This window comes from Lotus japonicus, chromosome 5, assembly GCF_012489685.1.
Source record: "Lotus japonicus ecotype B-129 chromosome 5, LjGifu_v1.2".
Taxonomy (NCBI): Eukaryota; Viridiplantae; Streptophyta; class Magnoliopsida; order Fabales; family Fabaceae; genus Lotus; species Lotus japonicus.
Genome location: NC_080045.1, coordinates 39,953,045 through 39,976,323, shown reverse-complemented (window position 1 = coordinate 39,976,323; position 23,279 = coordinate 39,953,045). Strand labels below are relative to the sequence as shown.

Here is a 23,279-nt window from a genome sequence, read left to right as displayed (position 1 = left end):
GATGTGAAGAACAGTAAAACAGAATGGGTAGTTACTACAGATAATCAAGAAGTACTAATGAGAGGAGTCAGATCAAAAGATAATTGATATATGTGGATCTCACAAGAGAAGTCTCACATCTCAAGATGCTTGATTTCTAAAGAAGATGAGATAAATCTGTGGCATCAAAAACTAGGGCATCTCAATCTCAAGAGTATGCAGAAGATCATCACTGAAGAAGCCATAAGAGGTCTGGCTAAATTAAAGTTGGGTGAAGGAAGAATGTGTAGAGAATGTCAGATTGGCAAACAAACCAAGATGTCCCACAAGAAGCTCCAACATCTGACCACAACAAAGGTCCTTGAGTTGTTGTACATGGATCTCATGGGTCCCACGCAAGTTGAAAGTCTGGGAGGAAAAAGGTATGTGTTTGTTTGTGTTGATGATTTTTCCAAGTATATTTGGGTGGACTTCATTAAAGAAAAGTCAAATACTTTTGAAATCTTCAAGAACCTCTGTCTGAAACTTCAAAATGAGAAGAGTCGTGTCATTGTGAGAATTAGAAGTGATCATGGTAAGGAGTTTGAGAATTCCAAATTCTCTGAATTCTGTGGATCATCTCCTATCACACCCCAACAAAATGGAGTTGTTGAAAGGAAGAATAGAACTCTGCAGGAATCAGCTAGAGTTATGTTGCATGCCAAAAATATTCCTTATCAGTTTTGGGCTGAAGCCATGAACACTGCTTGCTATATTCATAACAGAGTTACTATTAGAGCACGAACATCCTCTACTCAGTATGAAATATGGAAAAGAAGGAAGCCTACAGTGACCTTTAGTGGCTGACCAGGAAGACGTGAAGAAAGAACGATGGGGATCGAATGCACGAGGATGGATGAGCTGAGTAGCTATTAGCAGGAGCAGCTTGTGGGTGTGTTGTGCATACGTGTGTGAAGTATAGTATGTAGCTGGCTGTTAATAGCCTGTAAATAAATAAGGACTTTGGTTCCTTGATTAGCTTGTCAAAACTGACTTGTGGGACTAGGTTTATTCTCTTTCCTGTTTAAGATGTTTAAGACTATGCTATGGTTATGTTTGTGTAACATGACTCTATGTGAACTAATATGTGTGAGTATGTTTATATGTTGATCTTTGTCTCTGCTTTATTTTTAATATGCATGCTTGAGGGAAGGGAATGAGTCGGATCGCGACAAGTTGGTTGGTATCAGAGCTGATCTTTCTAGGCATGAGTTATGGCCTAACTTGCTTCCTAATGTAAGCAAGAGGATGTGTTCGTAGTTGGATTTTTTCTAATCCTCATTTGATTATAGGTGAAGTCGAGAATTCTACTCTTGGTTGGGCACAGGTAAAATATGGCTGCTAGAAGTAATCTTATTATTGTTGCTGCCCTAGCCGACCTAGCTGAGATCATGAGGGTTCAGGCCGAGGTGTCTTAGGAACAATTAAGGGCTTTGCAAAGGAACAACATTCCTACAGGAGAGTATCACGGGTTAGACAAGTTCTTGAAAAGGGATCCTCCCACGTTTTAAGGAGAGCATGATCTTGAGGGAGCGTATCTCTGGATCATGAAGATTGAGAAGATCCTTCGTTCGATCACTTGCACTGAAAACCATAAGGTAACGTATACCGGTTACTTGCTAACTAGAGAAGCTGAAAATTGGTGGACTTATGCCAAGGAGAGACTACTTCAGACAAACCAAGCAATCAATTGGGCAGTATTCAAAGGAGCATTCATGGAAAAGTATTTTCCTGAGGATGTAAAGAGGAGGAAGGAGGTCGAATTCCTTGAGTTTAAACAAGGAACCATGTCTGTTGGTCAGTATGCAGCCAAGTTTGAGGAGTTGGCTCAATTCCATTCGTCTTACTGCGATGTTGCAAATGAGAACTCTAAATGCATCAAATTTGAGAATGGATTAAGGCCTGATATAAAAGCTGCTATTGGATACCAACAGATACGCAACTTCTATGCGCTTGTGGATAAGTGCAGAATTTATAAGAGGGACGACAAAGCGAAGGAGTATCTGTAACATCCCGACTTGACGACTGGTCTCACGGTACAACACGAGTCTTTTCAGTGCGCTTTGTCCTCACTCGCGCACTTCTCAAGAAAACTTCCCAGGAGGTCACCCATCATAATATTGCTCCAAGGCTAGCACACTTAACCATGGAATTCTTATGAGTTGGGATCTGAAAAGAAGTTGAAACTTGTTGTTATTGGTAGTACAATCAAATCATATATGTCCTCCTCAACTGTATAGTCCATCCCTACACAGTCTCGTAATACCTCTTGTTCGGGTTGAAGGTATGAAAAACGGTAGAAAGGGGGGGGTTTGAATAACGTTTTCAAGATAAAACTTTCACCTTAAAGATTTTAACAAATCTTTCGAGAACTAAGTGCTAAAGATAAGAGATAGAAAAGCACACAAGGATTTTTATCCTTGTTCACTTGATAAATCCCTCAAGCTAATCCAGTCCACCCGTTAAGGTGATTTCTTCCTTCTTAGAATGAAGGCAATCCACTAATCAGGTAAGTGTTACAACTGCACTTGAAACCTACAAGTGACTAACAATTACACTGACTTAGCTCACACTAAGATTCACTCTCTTAGTCTTCTCTAGGATCCGATCAACCTTGATCTCCTAAAGGTAACTAAACAAACTGTTTAAGAAAGAATGTTTAAAAAGGATTTGCTTCTGAAAAGCTAATAGTAAACACAATGAATTCAGATGAAAGAATGCTTAGAAGGTTTTTGAATATAGCTTGCGCGTGTGTAATTCTTCCAACAGCATCTTTCAATCTTCAGCCTCTATTTATACTCCAAGGATTAGGGTTTGAACGCTGCATGGAAATGCTACCGTTGGAGGGCAGTTCTGGAAATTCCAGCTTTTGCTGTGGCTGAGAATGTTAGGTAGGTCGTCAGGATAGTACATTTTGCTTTTGTACTTGGATAGTGACTTGACCTTTAAACCTAGGAGACTTCTGATCAGGGGAGTGCTTCATGTTGGAACTTGTGAAGCCGGTTGATCAGAGTCAGAGGGAAAGCACAGATCCTCTGACCGTTGTATCTTCTGATTCTGAACACAGAGGGAAGTACATGGTCTTCAGAGTTTCTTGCTTCAGGACATCAGAGTTTCCACTTTTCAGCTTCTGGATCTTCAGAGTCTTCTACACCATCAGAACATCTGAACCTTCAGAGTTTCTTGGTTGTCAGAACATCTGGATCTTCAGAACTTCAAGTGACTGAGGCCCCGTTTGGAAAAACAGCTTAATTAAGCACTTATGGTCATAAGCGCTTATGACATAAGCGCTTATTCATAAGTTATTTTTGAAAATTTATTGAAATAAATTAAAAATAAGTTGTATATAAGCATAAGCTGTTTTTCATAAGCTATCCTGAGTAGCTTATGAAAATAAGCTGAAAATAGCTTATGGCAGGTCATAAGCTGTTTGCATAAGCCCTCCCAAACACTGGCATAAGAGCTTATGCTGTCAGATAAGCTCAAATAAGCTCTTCCAAACTGGGCCTGAGTCCATATCAGAGCTTGTATAACTTCTGATCTTCTGAAGCATTTCTACTGTTCAGAGTGAACATAGATGTTGCGATAGCGTTGCTTGGGTCACTCTTCATACACAGTGCTTCTGATTTGTGTGAGATTAAATTGAGGTCAGAGCCTGTAAATAGCACACTCAGAAAAACACGTTAGAGTACCATAATTGTACATACTTAAATGTTAACTTGTAATCATCAAAACATAGAGTTGTACTACTCGATCAAAACTTGATCTTACACGGGTGTGGTGCGTCCCTCCACATAGAAGGCGATCAATTCTCGCCCTCGTCAGCTCAGGGCGTCACAGGCCCACCAACTTCTGCTTGGTTCGTCCTCGAACCACACCGTACTGGGAGAGGTCAACTCTGATACCAACTGTAACATCCCGACTTGGCGACTGGTCTCACGGTAACAACACGAGTCTTTTCAGTGCGCTTTGTCCTCACTCGTGCACTTCTCGGGGAAACTTCCCAGGAGGTCACCCATCATAATATTGCTCCAAGGCTAGCACACTTAACCATGGAGTTCTTATGAGTTGGGCTCCCGAAAAGAAGTTGCAACTTGTTGTTATGGGTAGTACAATCAAATCATATATGTCATCCTCAACTGCATAGTCCATCCCCTACACAGTCTCGAAATACCTCTTGTTCGGGTGTGGTGCGTCCCTCCACATAGAAGGCGATCAATCCTCGCCGGCCTATGACGCCCTGAGCTGACGAGGGCGAGGATTGATCACCTTCTATGTAGAGGGACGCACCACACCCGAACAAGAGTTATTCTGAGACTGTGTAGGGATTGACTATACAGTTGAGGAGGACATATATGATTTGATTGTACTACCCATAACAACAAGTTGCAACTTCTTTTCGGGAGCCCAACTCATAAGAACTCCATGGTTAAGTGTGCTAGCCTTGGAGCAATATTATGATGGGTGACCTCCTGGGAAGTTTCCCCGAGAAGTGCACGAGTGAGGACAAAGCGCACTGAAAAGACTCGTGTTGTTACCGTGAGACCAGTCGCCAAGTCGGGATGTTACAGTTGGTATCAGAGTTGACCTCTCCCAGTACGGTGTGGTTCGAGGATGAACCAAGCAGAAGTTGGTGGGCCTGTGACGCCCTGAGCTGACGAGGGCGAGAATTGATCGCCTTCTATGTGACACATCTATGGTCATAAAAGTGGAACTCTTAAATTCTCCAAAATAAATCACACTTACACATCAAAAACTAGGTGTACTCCCCCTTTTTGTCATAAGCAAAAAGTATGGGGTGTGAAAAACTCAGCTTGAAGTACAAGGTACTCCCCCTCAGAGAAGGTCTGAGTGAAAAGATGGAGAAATAAACGCGGTAAGAATGAGAGTTACGCGAAGTAAAGAAGGGAGTTAATGCAGAAGAAAAACGTTTACCACCGGCCATGGGAGTAAAGAGAACTTCAGTTACCAAGGACTTAACCTCGAGAAACTGTAGGAGCAATAACTTCCAATGAGAGATTGAAGCTTATATAAAGCGATTTAGAAGAGGGTAAGCTTCACACTCGATCAATTCCATAAAAGGAAATAGCATCATACATGGTAGCACTGGAAGAGCTCAGAAGGAAAGCCTTCGAGGAGGACTTGTTCCTTAACATCCGGCACCCGGATGGTACACGAACAATACATGAGCTGACGAAGACATTGCTCGAAGAGGACCTTTGTCCAGAGCTTGAGAAGGATTTGAAAGAATTCCTTGCTTTCGTGGAAGAAACTCAGGAACTCAGCCAGCTAGAGCTGAGGTTGCTGGAAGAGAAAGAAGCCATAGAAAAGAGACTCAAGACGACAGAAGAGAGTCTGGAGAGGGATGAGCTAAACGTCAATCTCAACAACGTCCAGTATTCATTGGAGCGTCTGGAGAAAGAGAGGGTAGAGCAGCGCCAAGAGTGCAAAAGAATGAGGAAGGATCCTCCATTCTAGATTTAGGGAAAAAGAAATGTATAATGTAAAAGCATAATTTATCATGAATAAAGAAAATTTTCCAATCACAAAATTATAGATATATATATATATATATATATATATATATATATATATATATATATATATATTTGCATGTGCAATGAGAAATAGCAACTAACAAAGCAAAGCAAATAATGTAACTTAAACAAAATAAAATAGAAATAAAAATAAATTAAGTTAAGAAGGAAAACGAAGAAATCCTAAGACTAAGGCTTGTCAGAGCGACGCAGAAGTTCCTTAAGAATTTGCTTCATGTCCATCAACAGAGTCTCATGAGTATCGAGACGTTGTTCCATGATATCGAGTCTGGAAGAGCTTGACTGTGTGGAGCTAGAAGGAACATTCTGAGCAGATTGATGAGCTGGAATGGAAGCAGAAGCAGCAGGAGTAAAGACCACTAGTGCGAGAGCTTGGCATCTAAGGGCTTCAGCTTCAGCTTCAAGTCTCTCAGCTTCTAATCTTGCTTGTTCATCCTGAGCTGCTGCTTGACGTGCAGCTTCCTCTGCTTGCTCTTTCTTTCTTCTGGCCTCTTCAACAGCTTCAAGGAGCTTATTTCTTTACTGTTGTTCATGCAGAGCCACTCTCCTTGTAAACCGCTGCCTAGCAGCCTCAATCCTCTGATCCCTTTCTGCAGTCAGATGCCTCATCATAATAGGAACCTGAGCTACTAACCAAGTACTCAGACTATTCCACTCGTCAGCAACAGAGTCAGCATTCTCACTCAGGTCAGTGTGACCTTGCACATTGCGTAGCATCAATGAAGCTTCATGATTAAAAACATTAATGCACTCAGAGAGAGAGGTTGGTCTGAGGTATGTGTAGGGAACAATGGAGAGGTTGGTTTCAGGAGAGGTTGGGTGGTTGCTACTGTTTGCCTCAGAGGCACCTTGAGGAGAGCCAATGTTAAAGGTTTGGACATGTGGTTCAGAGGCTCCAAGGTGTGGTTCAGAAGTTTCAACCAGAGGATGTGGTGATCTAACCAAAGAGTGGTTAGACACAGAGTGTTCTGGTTCTGGTTGAATTGGCTCTTGATGGACAGGGTCAGGTTGAGCTTGTTGGGCTAAAGGGTCTGCCTCATGTAAGGGATCAGCCTGGATAGGATCATCTGGGTCAACTAGACGTTCTGGTCTAGGTCCAGGGTATCTCCTAGGGCTTGGTACTGTAAGGTAGTACTCTGGGATGGCAGACATTTTTCCTTTTCTGACTTCCATGAATTTACGATGTGACTCAGAGTTGTTGGAAGGTGAGGAGTCAGCAACGTTGGTTGGGAATGATACAGAAGTATAGGCAGTTGAAGAATCTGTATCATTGGTTCTAGCAACCGGACGTTCTGATGCTCTGGGGACAGAGTGATCAGACGTTCTTGGTTCAGGTTCAGGTTGTTCAGGAATGATGGTTTCAGGTTCAGAGGGTTCAAGAATAATGGGTTCTTGTTGGATTGTGATGGGTGAGGTTGGTTCATCTGGACGTGGGGTCTGAAGCATATTCCACAGAATGGCTTCTTGCTGGGAAGGTTGGAAAAAGGAAGACCTTGGGGAATTTGGTGGAGATGTGGTTTGGGTAGCCGGTTGAGACTCTGGGATAGTAGTGAGTTGGGTGGATGTGCGTTTGAGAAGAGTAGAGATGGGGAGTGCATCAATAGAATTTAAATCATCATCAGATTCAATGATAGCAGACTTACTTGTACGCACGGCAGACCGAGTCACTCTGGCAGAAGTCTCCATCCTGATGACTGCAGCAGCAGGTTCCACACGTGTAGGCTTCACCACTATTCTGACTTGTTTCTTCTTCTTCTTGGGAGGAGAAGGACCATCTTCATTATCACCATCATCTGGCTTAGTGGTTTCAGCATGCTTCCTCTTAGGCTGGTCAGCCTTCTTCTTCCTCTTCAGAGGAACATCAGACTCCTCAGAGGATTCTTCCAAGACCATCTTCCTCTGAACTTTCCTCTTGGGAGGAGAGTCAAACTCTGGAGCTGGTGGCAGTCGTCTGAAGAACTCATCTACATCAATCTCATACCCTTGTTGCTTCAGATCATCAATATAGCATAGAATAGCTTCTGGGTTGTCTGCTTGGGTCCACAGAGGGAAGTCATTCAGAGGCACCCTTCTTTGTCTTACTTCATCAGAAGTATCTTCATGAGCAGGGGCTATCTTCTTCTTGATCAAGCCCATCTTCTTCAAGGATGTGGCTGTGAAGACATCACTGGCTATTGTGGACAGATCATCTGTGCATCCTGCATTGATCAGATCTTCTACGAATTTACTTTCAATGAAGTGATCTGAAAGCAGTCTTCCAAAGGGGATGTACTTGATGGCAGACTTGATGGAGGCAGTGGTTCTTGACTTCCTGATACATTCCTTCAGGTAAGAGAACAAGAAGAAAGGGAGGCAGATCTTCTTCTTATCCTGAATGAAGAATAACATTGTCTTCTGGCAGAAATTGATGTAATCAGGAGAGCTACCCTTCGGCCTCTGATTGATGCAGTGAAGAAGAATCTTGTGCCAGATTCTGAGTTTGGGATGAAGATCCACCACCTTGTAGTCGCTCTTGCCTGGTTTGTAGGTGGTGTAAAGAGCCTTGTTGGTTTCATCCTTGGTTCTGGGTTTCAGCTTCGATTCAGTCAGTTGAAATCGATACCCAGTTCCAGTGTTTGCACCCAGCAGATTCACAATGGACTTCTCCGTGATGATTATTCTCCTTCTAGCAATGTAGGAGACAACTTGTGTATCATCACAGTCCGCGTGCTTCCAGAATTCCTTTACCAATTTATCATAAATTGGACCTCTGAGCCTATTGAAGTACTCTTCCCATCCCTGAGCTTGAACTTCAGGACGCAGGTCATACCCATTTGCAACAATGTTGTCTAGGTCGAATCTTCATTCTGCAAGTACTTGGAGTTCTTCCGGAGCATAAACGCAGTGAACGGCACAGCCCCGTTCTGCGATTGGAATCATCTTCTCTGACGCTTGACCTTGATTTAGATTTTCAGGACCCAATTGGCATGTAGCTTGACCTACTACCATATGAGGGAACCTGGTTGCATCGGCAGCTTCAGTTCTGGTTTGTCTCACCATCTTGGAGTCGGTTGAAGGTTTTGGGTTGAAGGTGAAAGATGAATAGAGAGCGACAGAGATCGTGGGTAAGAGATTTTGAAAAACTGAAGAGAGAGAGTGTAAAACCGTAAGTGTAGGAGATCGTGTGTGTATAGTGGGTTTTGACAAATAACCGTTGTTGATTCAAAAAGCAATTTAAAATCAACGGTTAAAAATTAAAGATATATAGTAACAGTAAATACATCTATCACACGCAAGAGAGAAGCATATCAACACTCATTACAACAGACTGTCAACACGGGCACAAGGAACTATGTATCAGAGATACTGACACACGTTTACTGTCTCAGCTTCAGAGTCAGCACCAATGGGTACATAAACTCTGATAGAGTTACCTTCTGGACTAGACATCTTCTGATGAAGAAGCATCATAGTCAGAGGTTCTGATCCATCTTCATGCTGGACAAAAGTCCATATTCGGATTTTTCAGAATGAAATTAAATCTATCCTCTGCTAAGGGCTTTGTAAAGATATATGCCCATTGATGGTCAGTATCAACAAACTTCAAAAGAAGTAAGCCCTTCTGTACATAATCTCTAATAAAGTGATACTTTACCTCAATGTGCTTTGCCCTTGAATGTAAGATAGGATTCTTACTCAATGAAATTGCAGCAGTGTTTGTAAGATCAAGTTTTGATCTAGTAGTACAACTCTATGTTTTGATGATTACAAGTTAACCTTTTGATATGAACAATTGTGGTACTCTAACGTGTTTTTTCTGAGTGTGCTATTTGCAGGTTCTGACCTCAACTCAATCTCACACTAATCAGAAGCACTGTGTATAAAGAGTGACCCAAGCAACGCTTTCGCATTCACCATGTTCAGGATGAACAGTGGAAAAGCTTCAGAAGTTCTGAAGTTATACAAACTCTGATGAGGACTCAGTCACTAGAAGCTCTGAAGATCCAGAAGTTCTGATAACCAAGAAACACTGAAGGTTCATATGTTCTGATGGTGTAGAAGACTCTGAAGATCCAGAAGCTGAATAGTGGAAACTCTGAAGTCCAGAAGCAAGAAACTCTGAAGGCCATGTTCTTCCCTCTGAGTTCAGAATCAGAAGATACAACGGTCAGAGGATCTGTGCTTTCCCTCTGACTCTGATCAACCGGCTTCACAAGTTCCAATACGAAGCATTCCTCTGATCAGAAGTCTCCTAGGTTTAAAGGTCGCGTCGCTATCCAAGTACAAAAGCAACTGTACCTTCCTGACGACCTACCTAACGTTCTCAGCCACTGCAGAAGCTGGATTTTCCAGAACTGCCCTCCAACGGTAGCATTTCCCATGCATCGCTCAACCCTAATCCTTGGAGTATATAATGAGGCTGAAGACTGAAAGAAACGGCTAGAAGCAAGAAGCATTCACATACGCAAGACATATTCGAAAATCTTCTAAGTTTTCTTTCATCTGAAATTCATTGAGTTTACTATTAGCTTTTTAGAAGCAAATCTTTTGTAAACGATTCTTTGATAAACAGTTTGTTTAGTTCCTTTAGGAGATCAAGGTTGATCGGATCCTAGAGAAGACTAAGAGAGTGAATCTTAGTGTGAGCTAAGTCAGTGTAATTGTTAGTCACTTGTAGGTTTCAAGTGCAGTTGTAACTCTTACCTGATTAGTGGATTGCCTTCATTCTAAGAAGGAAGAAATCACCTTAACGGGTGGACTGGAGTAGCTTGAGTGATTTATCAAGTGAACCAGGATAAAATCCTTGTGTGCTTTTCTATCTCTTATCTTTAGCACTTAAGTTCTCGAAAGATTTGTCAAAATCTTTAAGGTGGAAGTTTTATACTGAAAACGTTATTCAAACCCCCCCTTTCTACCGTTTTTCATACCTTCAATTGGTATCAGAGCGCAAGTTCTGATTACCACACCTAACAGTGTTCAGTGATCCGGGCCGGTGTGAAAAACAATGGCTGCCACCACCAGTGAAACTCAAAGAGATGGTTACAATGCAAAGCCTCCTATGTTCGACGGTCAAAGGTTCGAATATTGGAAAGATAGACTGGAAAGTTTCTTTCTGGGTTTCGATGCAGATCTCTGGGATATTATTGTGGATGGCTACGAGCGTCCAGTTGATGCAGATGGCAAGAAGATCCCAAGGTCAGAGATGACTGCAGATCAAAAGAAGCTGTACTCACAGCATCACAAAGCAAGAGCAATTCTTCTAAGTGCTATTTCCTATGAAGAGTACCAGAAGATTACAGATCGTGAGTTTGCAAAAGGCATTTTCGAATCTCTGAAGATGTCTCATGAAGGAAACAAGAAAGTCAAAGAATCAAAGGCATTGTCTTTGATCCAAAAGTATGAATCCTTCATCATGGAGCCAAATGAGTCCATTGAAGAAATGTTCTCCAGATTTCAGTTGCTTGTAGCTGGCATACGACCTCTCAACAAAAGCTACACAACAAAAGATCATGTCATAAGGGTCATCAGGTGCCTTCCTGAAAGTTGGATGCCTTTGGTGACTTCAATAGAGCTCACGAGAGACGTTGAGAATATGAGTTTAGAAGAACTCATCAGCATTTTGAAATGCCATGAGCTGAAGCGCTCAGAGATGCAAGATCTGAGGAAAAAGTCCATAGCCTTGAAATCCAAATCTGAAAAGGCTAAGGTTGAGAAGTCAAAGGCTCTTCAAGCTGAAGAAGAGGAATCTGAAGAAGCATCAGAAGATTCTGATGAAGATGAGCTGACTCTGATCTCCAAGAGACTCAACCGCATCTGGAAGCACAGGCAGAGCAAGTTCAAAGGCTCTGGAAAGGCAAAAGGAAAGTATGAGTCCTCAGGCCAGAAGAAGTCTTCAATCAAGGAAGTCACATGTTTTGAGTGCAAAGAATCTGGGCACTACAAAAGTGATTGACCAAAGTTGAAGAAAGACAAGAAGCCAAAGAAGCACTTCAAGACGAAGAAGAGTCTGATGGTGACATTTGATGAATCAGAGTCAGAGGATGTTGACTCTGATGGTGAAGTCCAAGGACTCATGGCAATTGTCAAAGACAAGGAAGCAGAGTCAAAGGAAGCTGTTGACTCTGACTCAGAATCAGAAGGAGATCCTAACTCAGACGATGAAAACGAGGTATTCGCTTCTTTCTCTACCTCTGAACTGAAACTTGCATTGTCTGATATTATGGATAAGTATAACTCCTTATTGACTAAGCATAAGAAGCTGAAAAAGAACTTATCTGCTGTTTCCAAGACTCCTTCTGAACATGAGAAAATTATTTCTGATCTGAAAAATGATAATCATGCTTTGATCAATTCTAACTCTGTGCTTAAGAACCAGATTGCTAAGTTAGAAGAAATTGTTGCCTGTGATGCCTCTGATTGTAGAAATGAATCTAAGTATGAAAAGTCTTTTCAAAGATTCCTAGCTAAAAGCGTGGATAGAAGCTTAATGGCTTCAATGATCTATGGCGTAAGCAGAAATGGAATGCATGGCATTGGCTATTCTAAACCAATTAGAAATGAGCCCTCTGTGTCTAAAGCTAAATCCTTGTATGAATGCTTTGTTCCCTCTGGTACCATATTGCCTGATCCTTTACCTGCTAAAGTTGCTAAACACCCTCTTAAAAAGGGATCTTTCTCTATGACTAAATATCATGCAAATATTCCTTTAAAATATCATGTTGAGACACCCAAGGTGATCAGAACCTCTGGGGTAACTAACAAGAGAGGACCCAGAAAGTGGGTACCTAAGGACAAGATTATCTATGTTGCAGATATCCTTGATAGCTCCACTGAAACACCAATTATGGTATCTGGACAGTGGATGCTCGCGTCACATGACGGGAGAAAGGCGTATGTTCCGAGAGCTAAAACTTAAGCCTGGAGGCGAAGTTGGCTTTGGAGGAAATGAAAAGGGTAAAATTGTTGGTACTGGTACTATTTGTGTAGATAGTAGTCCATGCATTGATAATGTGTTATTGGTAGACGGCTTAACACATAACTTATTGTCTATAAGTCAATTAGCTGACAAGGGTTATGATGTTATATTCAATCAAAAGTCCTGCCGGGCTGTAAGTCAGATCGATGGCTCTGTTCTGTTTAACAGCAAGAGGAAGAACAACATTTATAAGATCAGATTATCTGAGTTGGAGGCTCAGAATGTGAAGTGCCTTCTGTCTGTTAATGAAGAGCAGTGGGTATGGCATAGACGGTTAGGGCATGCCAGTATGAGAAAGATTTCTCAGCTGAGCAAGCTAAACCTTGTCAGGGGCTTACCCAATCTGAAGTTCGCTTCAGACGCTCTTTGTGAAGCATGTCAGAAAGGCAAATTCACAAAAGTCCCTTTCAAGGCAAAGAATGTTGTCTCAACCTCAAGGCCGTTGGAACTTCTGCATATCGACCTTTTTGGACCAGTGAAAACTGAGTCTATAGGTGGCAAGAGATATGGGATGGTTATCGTTGATGACTATAGCCGCTGGACATGGGTAAAGTTTCTAACCCGCAAGGATGAGTCTCATGCTGTGTTCTCTACCTTTATTGCTCAAGTGCAAAACGAGAAGGCTTGTAGGATTGTGCGTGTCAGAAGTGACCATGGTGGAGAGTTTGAGAATGATAAGTTTGAGAGTCTGTTTGATTCCTATGGAATTGCACATGATTTCTCTTGTCCCAGAACTCCTCAACAAAATGGTGTTGTTGAGAGGAAGAACAGAACTCTTCAGGAGATGGCTAGAACCATGCTCCAAGAAACTGGCATGGCTAAGCACTTTTGGGCAGAGGCAGTAAATACAGCATGTTACATTCAGAACAGAATCTCTGTGAGACCAATTCTGAATAAGACTCCTTATGAATTGTGGAAGAACATAAAACCCAACATTTCTTATTTTCATCCTTTTGGCTGTGTTTGTTATGTTCTCAATACTAAGGATAGATTGCATAAATTTGATGCTAAGTCTTCTAAGTGTCTATTACTCGGTTACTCTGAGAGATCTAAAGGTTTTAGATTTTATAATACTGATGCTAAGACTATTGAAGAATCTATTCATGTTAGATTTGACGATAAGCTTGACTCTGACCAGTCAAAGCTAGTTGAAAAGTTTGCAGATTTAAGCATTAATGTTTCTGACAAAGGCAAAGCTCCAGAGGAAGATGAGCCAGAGGAAGATGAACCAGAGGAAGAAGCTGGTCCCTCTAACTCACAAACTCTGAAGAAGAGCAGAATCACTGCAGCTCACCCTAAGGAATTGATTCTGGGCAACAAAGACGAACCAGTCAGAACCAGATCTGCCTTCAGACCCTCTGAAGAGACCTTGCTCAGTTTGAAAGGATTGGTGTCCTTAATTGAACCCAAGTCCATAGATGAAGCTCTTCAGGACAAGGATTGGATTCTGGCCATGGAAGAAGAACTGAATCAATTTTCCAAGAACGATGTTTGGAGCTTAGTGAAGAAGCCTGAGAGTGTCCATGTTATTGGAACGAAGTGGGTATTCAGAAACAAGCTGAATGAGAAAGGAGATGTAGTCAGAAACAAGGCAAGGCTAGTTGCTCAAGGCTACAGCCAGCAGGAAGGAATAGACTACACTGAAACATTTGCTCCAGTAGCAAGACTGGAGGCAATCAGACTGTTGATCTCTTTCTCAGTAAATCACAACATAGTTCTACATCAGATGGACGTAAAGAGTGCCTTCCTAAATGGTTATATCTCAGAGGAAGTCTATGTTCATCAACCCCCAGGTTTTGAAGATGAGAAGAAACCAGACCATGTGTTCAAATTGAAGAAATCACTCTACGGTCTGAAGCAAGCTCCCAGAGCATGGTATGAGAAACTTAGCTCATTCCTTCTGGAGAATGAGTTTGTAAGGGGTAAAGTAGATACAACTCTTTTTTGCAAGACTTATAAAGATGATATCTTAATTGTGCAAATTTATGTTGATGATATTATATTTGGTTCTGCTAATCAATCTCTATGCAAAGAATTTTCTGAGATGATGCAGGCTGAATTTGAGATGAGTATGATGGGAGAATTAAAGTACTTTCTGGGAATACAAGTTGATCAAACACCAGAAGGAACATATATCCATCAGAGCAAGTACACTAAAGAACTTCTGAAGAAGTTCAATATGCTGGAATCTACAGTGGCCAAGACTCCAATGCATCCTACATGCATTTTGGAGAAAGAAGATAAAAGTGGTAAAGTATGTCAGAAGCTCTATCGTGGCATGATAGGTTCACTTCTATACTTAACTGCATCTAGGCCAGACATATTATTTAGTGTTCACTTATGTGCTCGTTTCCAATCAGAACCAAGGGAAACCCACTTAACTGCTGTTAAGAGGATCCTAAGGTATCTGAAAGGCACCACTAACCTTGGCTTGATGTATAAGAAAACATCAGAGTATAAGCTTTCAGGTTACTGTGATGCTGATTATGCTGGAGATAGAACAGAGAGAAAAAGTACTTCTGGAAATTGTCAATTTCTGGGAAGCAATCTAGTCTCATGGGCAAGCAAGAGGCAATCAACCATTGCACTATCAACTGCAGAGGCAGAATATATCTCAGCAGCAATATGCAGCACTCAGATGCTCTGGATGAAACATCAGCTGGAGGATTATCAGATCCTTGAGAGCAATATCCCAATCTATTGTGATAACACTGCTGCAATCTCATTGAGTAAGAACCCTATCTTGCATTCAAGGGCAAAGCACATTGAGGTAAAGTATCACTTTATTAGAGATTATGTACAGAAGGGCGTACTTCTTCTGAAGTTTGTTGATACTGACCATCAATGGGCAGATATCTTTACAAAGCCCTTAGCTGAGGATAGATTTAATTTTATTCTGAAAAATCTAAACATGGACTTTTGTCCAGAGTGAAGATGGATCAGAACCTCTGACTATGATACTTCTTGATCAGAAGATGTCTAGTCCAAAAGGTAACTCAATCAGAGTGTGTGTGCCCACTGGTACTGACTCTGAAGCTGAGACAACAACGCGTGTGTCAGTTTTTCTGATGCATAGTTCCTTGTGCCCGTGTGACAGTCTGTTATGATTGCGTGTAGATGTGCTTCTCTCCTGTGTGTGATTGTGTATTTTACTGTTACTATTTATCTTTAATTTTCAACCGTTGATCTTAAAGTGCTTTTTGAATCAACAACGGTTATTTGATAAAACCCACTATACACACACGTTCTCTTTCACTTCCGGTTTTTACTCTCGCTCTCTTTGCTTTTCAAAACCGCTCTTCTCGATTTCTCTCTCGATCTTTCTTCATCTTCCAACCTTCATCTTCTACCTCAAACCTTCAACCTCTTCAAAAATGGTGAGACAAACCAGAAGATCTACTGCAGATGCACCTCAGTTCCCTCACATGGTAGTTGGTCTGACAACGGGTCAAAGGGGCCCTGAGAATCCAACTCAAGATCAAGTTCAAGCTCAAGAACAGAGTATTCCAATTGCAGAACGGGGCTGTGCCGTTCACTGTGTATATCCTCCTGAGGAACTCCAAGTCCTGGCAGAATGGAGATTCAACCTCGACAACTTGGCTACAAATGGGTATGATCTTCGTCCTGAAGTCCAAGCTCAAGGTTGGGGAAATTACTTCAACAGACTTCGAGGACCGGTATATGATAAATTGGTCAAGGAATTCTGGAAGCACGCCGACTGCGATGATACTCAGGTGGTATCTCATATTCTTGGCAGAAAGATCATCATCACGGAGAAGTCCTTCGTGAACTTGCTGGGTGCAGATACTGCTTATGGGTATCGTTTCCAACTGACGGAATCGAAGCTGAAACCCAGCACCAAGGACACAATCAACCAGGCCCTGTACACCACTTTCAAACCGGGCAAGACGAGTTACAAGGTGATGGATCTTCACCCCAAACTCAGGATCTGGCACAAGATCCTGCTTCACTGCATAAACCAGAGACCGAAGGGCAGTTCTCCAGACTACATCAACTTCAACCAGAAGGTGATGTTGTTCTTCATCCAAGATCAGAAGAAGATCTGCCTTCCCTACTTCCTGTTCTCCTACTTGAAGGAATGCATCCGGAAGTCTCGCACCACCGCCTCCATCAAGTCTGCAATCAAATATATCCCTTTTGGGAGGCTGCTCTCAGACTTTCTCATTGAAAGAAACCTGGTGCAAGATCTGGTTAATGCTGGATGTGTAGAGGATCTGAGCACAATTGTCAGTGATGTCTTCACTGCAAACTCTCTGAAGAAGATGGGTTTGGTCCAGAAGAAGATTGCTCCTGCTCATGAAGACACATCTTCTGAGATCAGAGGTAGAAGGATGCCTCTGAATGACTACCCTCTGTGGACTCAGGCAGACAATCCTGACGCCATCAGATGCTATGTTGAAGACCTCAGGGCTCAAGGATTCGAAATTGACCTTGATGATTTCGTCAGCAGACTACCGCCAGCTCCAGAGTTTCCTTCTCCTCCCAAGAAGAAAGCTCAGAGGAAGATGCTACTGGACGAATCTTCTGAGGAATCCGATGTCCCTCTGGTCCAAAAGAAGAAGAGAAAGCCTGATGATGATGATGATAGTGACAATGAGGATGGTCCTCCCAAGAAGAAGAAGAAGAAGGTCAGAATCGTGGTGAAGCCTACTCGGGTGGAACCAGCTGCTGAAGTGGTCAGAAGGACTGAACCTCCTGCCAGAGTGACTCGATCATCAGCACATTCAAGTAAGCCTGCACTTGCTTCTGATGATGATTTGAATTTATTTGATGCACTCCCTATTTCTGTCTTGCTCCAACACTCCTCAAATCCCCTCACTCCTATTCCTGAATCCCAACCAGCCGCACAAACCACCACTCCACCACATTCCCCAAGATCTTCCTTCTTTCAACCTTCCCCTACTGAAGCACCTCTCTGGAATTTGCTTCAGAACCAACCCTCTAGGTCAGATGAACCAACCTCTCTCCTTACCATTCCGTACGACCCATTATCTTATGAGCCAATCATCCATGAACAACAAGAGCCAAACCAAACAGAACCACAACCCAGAACGTCTGATCACTCTGCTCCCAGAGCATCAGAACGTCCTGCTGCCAGAACCACGGATACAGACTCTTCAACAGCCTTTACACCTGTATCCTTCCCAACCAATGTTGCTGATTCTTCTCCCTCCAATAACTCTGAATCCATTAGAAAATTCATGGAGGTTAGAAAAGAAAAGGTGTCTACCTTAGAGGAATATTACCTAACTTATCCAAGCCCTAGACCTGAACGTCTAGTAGACCCAGATGAACCTATCTTGGCTAATCCTTTACAAGAGGCAGACCCTTTGGCTCAACAAGCTCACCCTGTCCCTGACCAACAAGAGCCTATTCAACCAGAACCTGAACCCGAACATTCAGTGTCTAACCAATCCTCGGTTAGATCACCCCATCCTCTGGTTGAAACTTCAGACCCTCACCTTGGAACCTCTGACCCCAATGCTCAAATGATTAACATTGGTTCTCCACAAGGTGCCTCTGAAGCTCATAGCAGCAATCACCCAGCCTCTCCTGAACCCAACCTCTCCATAATTCCCTATACTCACCTCCAACCCACATCTCTCTCTGAGTGCATCAATATTTTCTATCATGAAGCCTCTTTGAGGCTCCGCAATGTGCACGGTCAGACTGACCTCAGTGAGAATGCTGAATGTGTGGCTGATGAGTGGAACAATCTGGGCACTTGGCTAGTGGCTCAAGTTCCAATTATGATGCAGCTCCTGCATGCAGAGGGAAGTCAGAGCATTGAGGCTGCAAAGCAAAGGTTTGCTCGAAGGGTGGCTCTTCATGAACAAGAACAGAGAAATAAGCTTCTTGAAGCCATTGAAGAAGCCCAGAGAAAGAAGGCTCAAGCAGAAGAAGCTGCACGTCTAGCAGCAGCTCACGCTGAACAAGCCAGACTTGAGGCAGAGCGACTTGAAGCTGAGGCTGAAGCTCTTAGATGCCAAGCACTTGCACCAGTTGTGTTTACTCCTGCTGCTTCTGCTTCCTTTCCAGATCCTCAAGCTGCTCAGAATGTTCCTTCCAGTTCTACTCAGACAAGCTCATCCAGACTCGACATCATGGAACAGCGTCTTGACATTCATGAATCCATGCTGATTGAGATGAAGCAAATGATGATGGAACTTCTGCGACGATCTGACAAACCTTAGTTTTAGGATCTCTTCATTTTCTTTCTTTTTATTTAACGTTGTTTTATTTAAACTCTGTTTCTTTTTATTTACTTATTCTATTTTATTCGTTTGTGATTCTATTTGCATATCTATATCTTTGTGTCACATATGTTTGCAAAAATCTTTTTTATTCATCATATTTCTATGTTTACATCATATTTCTTTACTTCATAAAATCTAGAATGGAGGATCTCTCCTCATTCTTCTGCACTCCTGGCGCTGCTCTGACCTATCTTTCTCCAGACGCTCCAGTACATGCTGGATGTTGTTGAGCCTGTCCTTTAGCTCATCCCTCTCCAGAATCTCTTCTGCAGTATTGAGCTCCTCTTCCAAACTTTCTTTTTCTTCCAGCAGCTTGAGTTCAAGCCGGCTGAGTTCTTGCACCTCCTCCACGAAGGCAAGAAATTCCTTCAGGTCTCTCTCCAACTCTGGACGCAGGTCCTCTTCCAGCAGTGTCCGTGTCAGCTCCGCGATGGTAGTTGTACCCTCTGGATGCCTGATGTTCAGGAACAAGTCCTCTTCAAAGGCCTTCTTCCTCAGCTCTTCTAGTGCTACGATGTATGATGCCATTTTTTTCTGAGATTGTTCGAAGTGTGAAGCTTACCTTTCTCTCCAACGCTTTATATAGGTTTCACTTTCTCTCTGAAAGTTAATGCTCCTACGGTTTCTCGAGGTTAAGTTCTTGGTAACTAACCCTTCTCTTTACTCATTTGACCGGTGGTAAACGTTCTTCTCTTGCATTAACTCTTCCATTTATTTCGCCTAACTCTGATTCTTGCATCATTTTCTTTTTCTTTAAACTTAGACCTTCTCTAAGGGGGAGTACCTTGTACTTCAAGCTAAGTTTTTCACACCCCAAGCTTTTTGCTTATGACAAAAAGGGGGAGTAAACCCAGTTTTTGATGTGTAAGATGTGTTAGTGTGATTTATTTTTTCTTTTGGAGATTTTAAGAGTTCCACCTTCATGACCATAGATGTGTCACTGGGCAAATACAAGGAATACATTTCACTTCTTCTGAAGTGATTATAAGTTGACTCTGATACCCAAGACTCTGATACCTTGTCCATGACTCTGATTACTTATGCGCTCTGATTACTCGATTTTCATCTATGTCATAAGTTTTTCACTCTGAACTCTTATATTATTTAGCTCAGAATCTAGACTTTACTAACGTTTTCATCAAGTATTAGATTCAGGGGGAGCTAAGCTCAGAATCAAGCAGTGACTTGAATTCAGAATGAGCAAGATAAACTATTCACATCAGGATAAGTCTTATTCTATATCTCTAAACTCTGAGTGAATTCAGTTTAATGTTTAAGAATTGTTCATCAAAAATTTTAGTTTTGTCATCATCAAAAAGGGGGAGATTGTAAGATCAAGTTTTGATCTAGTAGTACAACTCTATGTTTTGATGATTACAAGTTAACCTTTTGATATGAACAATTGTGGTACTCTAACGTGTTTTTTCTGAGTGTGCTATTTGCAGGTTCTGACCTCAACTCAATCTCACACTAATCAGAAGCACTGTGTATAAAGAGTGACCCAAGCAACGCTTTCGCATTCACCACGTTCAGGATGAACAGTGGAAAAGCTTCAGAAGTTCTGAAGTTATACAAACTCTGATGAGGACTCAGTCACTAGAAGCTCTGAAGATCCAGAAGTTCTGATAACCAAGAAACACTGAAGGTTCAGATGTTCTGATGGTGTAGAAGACTCTGAAGATCCAGAAGCTGAATAGTGGAAACTCTGAAGTCCAGAAGCAAGAAACTCTGAAGGCCATGTTCTTCCCTCTGAGTTCAGAATCAGAAGATACAATGGTCAGAGGATCTGTGCTTTCCCTCTGACTCTGATCAACCGGCTTCACAAGTTCCAATACGAAGCATTCCTCTGATCAGAAGTCTCATAGGTTTAAAGGTCGCGTCGCTATCCAAGTACAAAAGCAACTGTACCTTCCTGACGACCTACCTAACGTTCTCAGCCACTGCAGAAGCTGGATTTTCCAGAACTGCCCTCCAACGGTAGCATTTCCCATGCATCGCTCAACCCTAATCCTTGGAGTATATAAAGAGGCTGAAGACTGAAAGAAACGGCTAGAAGCAAGAAGCATTCACATACGCAAGACATATTCGAAAATCTTCTAAGTTTTCTTTCATCTGAAATTCATTGAGTTTACTATTAGCTTTTTAGAAGCAAATCTTTTGTAAACGATTCTTTGATAAACAGTTTGTTTAGTTCCTTTAGGAGATCAAGGTTGATCGGATCCTAGAGAAGACTAAGAGAGTGAATCTTAGTGTGAGCTAAGTCAGTGTAATTGTTAGTCACTTGTAGGTTTCAAGTGCAGTTGTAACTCTTACCTGATTAGTGGATTGCCTTCATTCTAAGAAGGAAGAAATCACCTTAACGGGTGGACTGGAGTAGCTTGAGTGATTTATCAAGTGAACCAGGATAAAATCCTTGTGTGCTTTTCTATCTCTTATCTTTAGCACTTAAGTTCTCGAAAGATTTGTCAAAATCTTTAAGGTGGAAGTTTTATACTGAAAACGTTATTCAAACCCCCCCTTTCTACCGTTTTTCATACCTTCAGTGTTATCACAATAGATTGGGATATTGCTCTCAAGGATTTGATAATTCTCCAGCTGATGTTTCATCCAGAGCATCTGAGTGCTGCATATTGCTGCTGAGATATATTCTGCCTCTGCAGTAGATAGTGCAATGGTTGATTGCCTCTTGCTTGCCCATGAGACTAAGTTGCTTCCCAGAAATTGACAATTTCCAGAAGTGTTTTTTCTCTCTGTTCTATCTCCAGCATAATCAGCATCACAATAACTTGAAAGCTTATACTCTGATGTTTTCTTATACATCAAGCCAAGGTTAGTGGTACCTTTCAGATACCTTAGGATCCTCTTAACAGCAATTAAGTGGGTTTCCCTTGGATCTGATTGGAAACGAGCACATAAATGAACACTAAACAATATATCTGGCCTAGATGCAGTTAAGTATAGAAGTGATCCTATCATACCACGATAGAGCTTCTGACATACTCTGCCACTTGCATCTTCTTTCTCCAGAATGCATGTAGGATGCATTGGAGTCTTGGCCACTGTGGAATCCAACATATTGAACTTCTTCAGAAGTTCTTTAGTGTACTTGCTCTGATGGATATATGTTCCTTCTGGTGTTTGATCAACTTGTATTCTCAGAAAGTACTTGAGTTCTCCCATCATACTCATCTCAAATTCAGCCTGCATCATCTCAGAAAATTCTTTGCATAGAGATTGATTAGCAGAACCAAATATAATATCATCAACATAAATTTGCACAATTAAGATATCATCTTTGTAAGTTTTGCAAAAGAGAGTTGTATCTACTTTACCCCTTACAAACTTATTCTCCAGAAGGAATGAGCTGAGTCTCTCATACCATGCTCTGGGAGCTTGCTTCAAACCATAGAGTGATTTCTTCAACTTGAAGACATGGTCTGGGTTCTTCTCATCCTCAAAACCTGAGGGTTGATGAACGTAGACTTCCTCTGATATGTATCCATTTAGGAAGGCACTCTTAACATCCATCTGATGTAGAATTATGTTGTGATTCACTGAGAAAGAGATCAACAGTCTGATTGCTTCTAGTCTTGCTACTGGAGCAAATGTTTTAGTGTAGTCTATTCCTTCCTGCTGGCTGTAGCCTTGAGCAACTAGCCTTGCCTTGTTTCTGACTACATCTCCTTTCTCATTCAACTTGTTTCTGAACACCCATTTTGTTCCAATTACATGGACACTTTGAGGCTTCTTCACTAAGCTCCAAACATCATTCTTAGAAAATTGATTCAATTCTTCTTCCATGGCCAAAATCCCGTCCTTGTCCTGAAGAGCTTCAACAATTGACTTGGGTTCAATTAAGGACACCAATCCTTTCAGACTGAGCAGGGTCTCTTCAGAGGGTCTGAAGGCTGATCTGGTTCTGACTGGTTCGTCTTTGTTGCCCAGAATCAATTCCTTAGGATGAGCTGCAGTGATTCTACTCTTCTTCAGAGTTTGTGAATCAGAGGGACCAGCTTCTTCTGGTTCATCTTCCTCTGGATCAGCTTCCTCTGGAGCTTTGCCTTTGTCAGAAACATTTATACTCAAATCTGCAAATTTCTCAACTAGCTTTGACTGGTCAGAGTCAAGCTTATCGTCAAATCTAACATGAATAGATTCTTCAATTGTTTTAGCATCAGTATTATAGAATCTAAAACCTTTAGATCTCTCAGAGTAACCAAGTAATAGACATTTAGAAGACTTAGCATCAAATTTATGCAATCTATCCTTAGTATTAAGAACATAACAAACACAACCAAAAGGATGAAAGTAAGAAATGTTGGGTTTTATGTTCTTCCAAAATTCATAGGGAGTCTTATTCAGAATTGGTCTCACAGAGATTCTGTTCTGAATGTAACACGCTGTGTTTACTGCCTCTGCCCAAAAGTGCTTAGCCATGCCAGTTTCTTGGAGCATGGTTCTAGCCATCAT

At 41.8% G+C, this 23,279-nt stretch overlaps 1 protein-coding gene across 1 annotated transcript; it reads left to right on the top strand.

Moving 5' to 3' along the window:
* The first annotated feature begins 1,565 nt into the window (after positions 1-1,565).
* On the top strand, positions 1,566-2,027 carry LOC130719535 (uncharacterized). Its single transcript, XM_057570156.1, has one exon. It carries the CDS (start codon positions 1,566-1,568, stop codon positions 2,025-2,027), a length of 462 nt encoding a protein of 153 aa, XP_057426139.1.
* Positions 2,028-23,279: the final 21,252 nt, after the last annotated feature.